Below are 2,031 nucleotides of genomic sequence, written 5' to 3' on the forward strand. Positions count from 1 at the left end.
AGCCTCGGTACAATAATAGGGAAGGAAAGAAAGTGGTATATTTGTAATGACCACAATAAATATCTGTATGCCAGATTGTATTAGGCTGTTTGATTGTTCACCATTATGTCCAAAAACATCATTTCCTTATTTGAGGCATACCATAGATTTCCGAGTTTGATTTTTCAAGTCACATCCATTATTCTGTAATGTACCACCTTTCAGCATCAGATGACAGACAGCTTTGGACTCTCAGATGCGGCAAAAGCACTTACCTATTATTTCCCTTTAAGGTCTTGCAAGCCATATTGTTGACCTCCAATACAAAGCAAATTCACTTGTTTGCCTCTGGACAGAAAGAAGATATCTGAGCATACCTGAGCAAGTTTCTTGTGTAAACTGATTGCACTCCATTTCATATAGCTGAGCATGGTGCCAGGACCGGGCTGCTCCACCCTGCCACTTCAGGCTGGGCTGGGCCAGTCCCCACTTCCCCCTGGGGCCAGGGCCATTTCACCTCTCCCCTTCACTGCTTCAAGCTGGGGCCAGTCCCTCCACCCCACCTCGCTTTGGGCCGGACCGTGCCGTACCTACTCTTTCCCTCCCCCTCCTCATAGATTCATAGGGGCTGGAAGGGGCCTTGCAGATCATCAGAGTGCGAAGAAAGCATTATGGACAGACAGACTAAGGCTTTTATCATATTAGAACTAGCACACTGCCCAGTAAGAATGACCAGGGAGGTAGGCAGAGACAGAGGCCTGTGTCCCTGCCCCCCACATTGGGCTGGGGCTAGGGCAAAGCTGCTCCCTGCCTCCCCACCGCCACTTTGGCACTGCTGGCCTCACCCCTCCACTCCATCCCTCCATCATGGTGGAGCTCAGGCCCCGCAGTCCCCACTGTCATGATAGTGCTCCATCATGTGTCACTGTCTGTCCAGAGCACTTTGATTAGCTGCTGAGGCAACCAACCAGCGTGCGAATGAAGCGTTACAGACAGACAAACTAAGGCTTTTATAATATTAGAATTATACTGCATCGTTGTATTCATTTGCAATCCAAGACTGTTTCCTCCTATGCATCCAGAACAATCAAAGTAGAACTGAATGTGCAAACTCAGCTTTGGCATTTGGTTATTTTTGAGGGGTTAAATGAACAATGGTAAGTGTTCTCTTCTTTTTGGAAATTAATTTATTTCCGTACAACACTACAACAAGTAGAAGTAACTTCAGGACAAGGGGTTTTCACACAGAAAACAAGAAAATTCTAACACCCAAAGCAAGACATAAAATGTTCTCCCTGATCCAGTATTTCCCAACCTGAAAAAATGAGAATTGTCTCATGAAAGTGAAACCTATCTTATTTCTCAGTAGTCACTATGTGTTAAAAATATCCTAACCTTAATGTATGTCTTTCACATACCTACTAATCCTTTGCACATAATACACCACCAGTCTTCATCCTCTGTAATAGTGAGGGCCAACCTTTTTTGGCAAGTGTGCCACAAAATAAACCTTCACCTCTCTAAGTGCCACTCCAGTCCCCTTCCCAACTGATCTGTTGTTCTGCTTTTTGTTCCCTGCTCCCTCCCCAGTCTGCTACATGCCACACAGAGACTGCCTGTGCCACAGGTTGACTACCCCCACTTTGTCATGTGCTGAATAAATGATGAAATAGTTTAACAGAGTGACTTTTAGAGCATCATCTGAGGTCCTGAGTCAGCACCTACTCAAACAAAAGGGGCAGTTCATAATACCACTCCAGTCACAATTTCAAGGTTATCCTTGTTCCCAAAATAGCTAGACTTTTATTTAATTAAAGCCAGGATTCTGTAGAACAAAAACTAGTTTCTTCCTCATGCCAATCTTGTTTTTCAGGATGCCTACTAGGTGACTGTGGCATCGATGCCTACACAGTCAGATGGATTGCAGATTGGCTGAGGGGTCGCACTCAGAGGGTGGTGGTGGATGGGTCATATTCGACCTGGGGCGAGGTGGGTAGTGGAGTCCCCCAGGGCTCAGTCCTGGGGCCTGCGCTGTTCAATTTCTTCATCAGC

The 2,031-nt window shown here is 45.9% G+C and overlaps 1 protein-coding gene across 5 annotated transcripts in view; it reads right to left on the reverse strand.

Moving 5' to 3' along the window:
- Positions 1–266: 266 nt before the first annotated feature.
- The window catches only part of NPRL3 (NPR3 like, GATOR1 complex subunit), a 90,181-nt gene continuing 88,416 nt past the window's right edge, over positions 267–2,031 (reverse strand). For 3 of the 5 annotated variants that reach the window (XM_019507497.1, XM_019507499.1, XM_019507502.1), the window contains one exon: positions 267–327. In XM_019507497.1, the coding sequence (XP_019363042.1) occupies positions 268–327 (60 nt within the window). In that variant the 3' untranslated portion in view covers position 267. Of the gene's footprint in view, positions 328–1,661; positions 1,704–2,031 lie in introns of those variants that run through there. The other 2 variants (XM_019507498.1, XM_019507500.1) reach the window with 2 other exon arrangements.

Source organism: Gavialis gangeticus, unplaced genomic scaffold (genome assembly GCF_001723915.1).
Source record: "Gavialis gangeticus isolate Ggan-Ray unplaced genomic scaffold, GavGan_comp1, whole genome shotgun sequence".
Lineage (NCBI taxonomy): Eukaryota > Metazoa > Chordata > Crocodylia > Gavialidae > Gavialis > Gavialis gangeticus.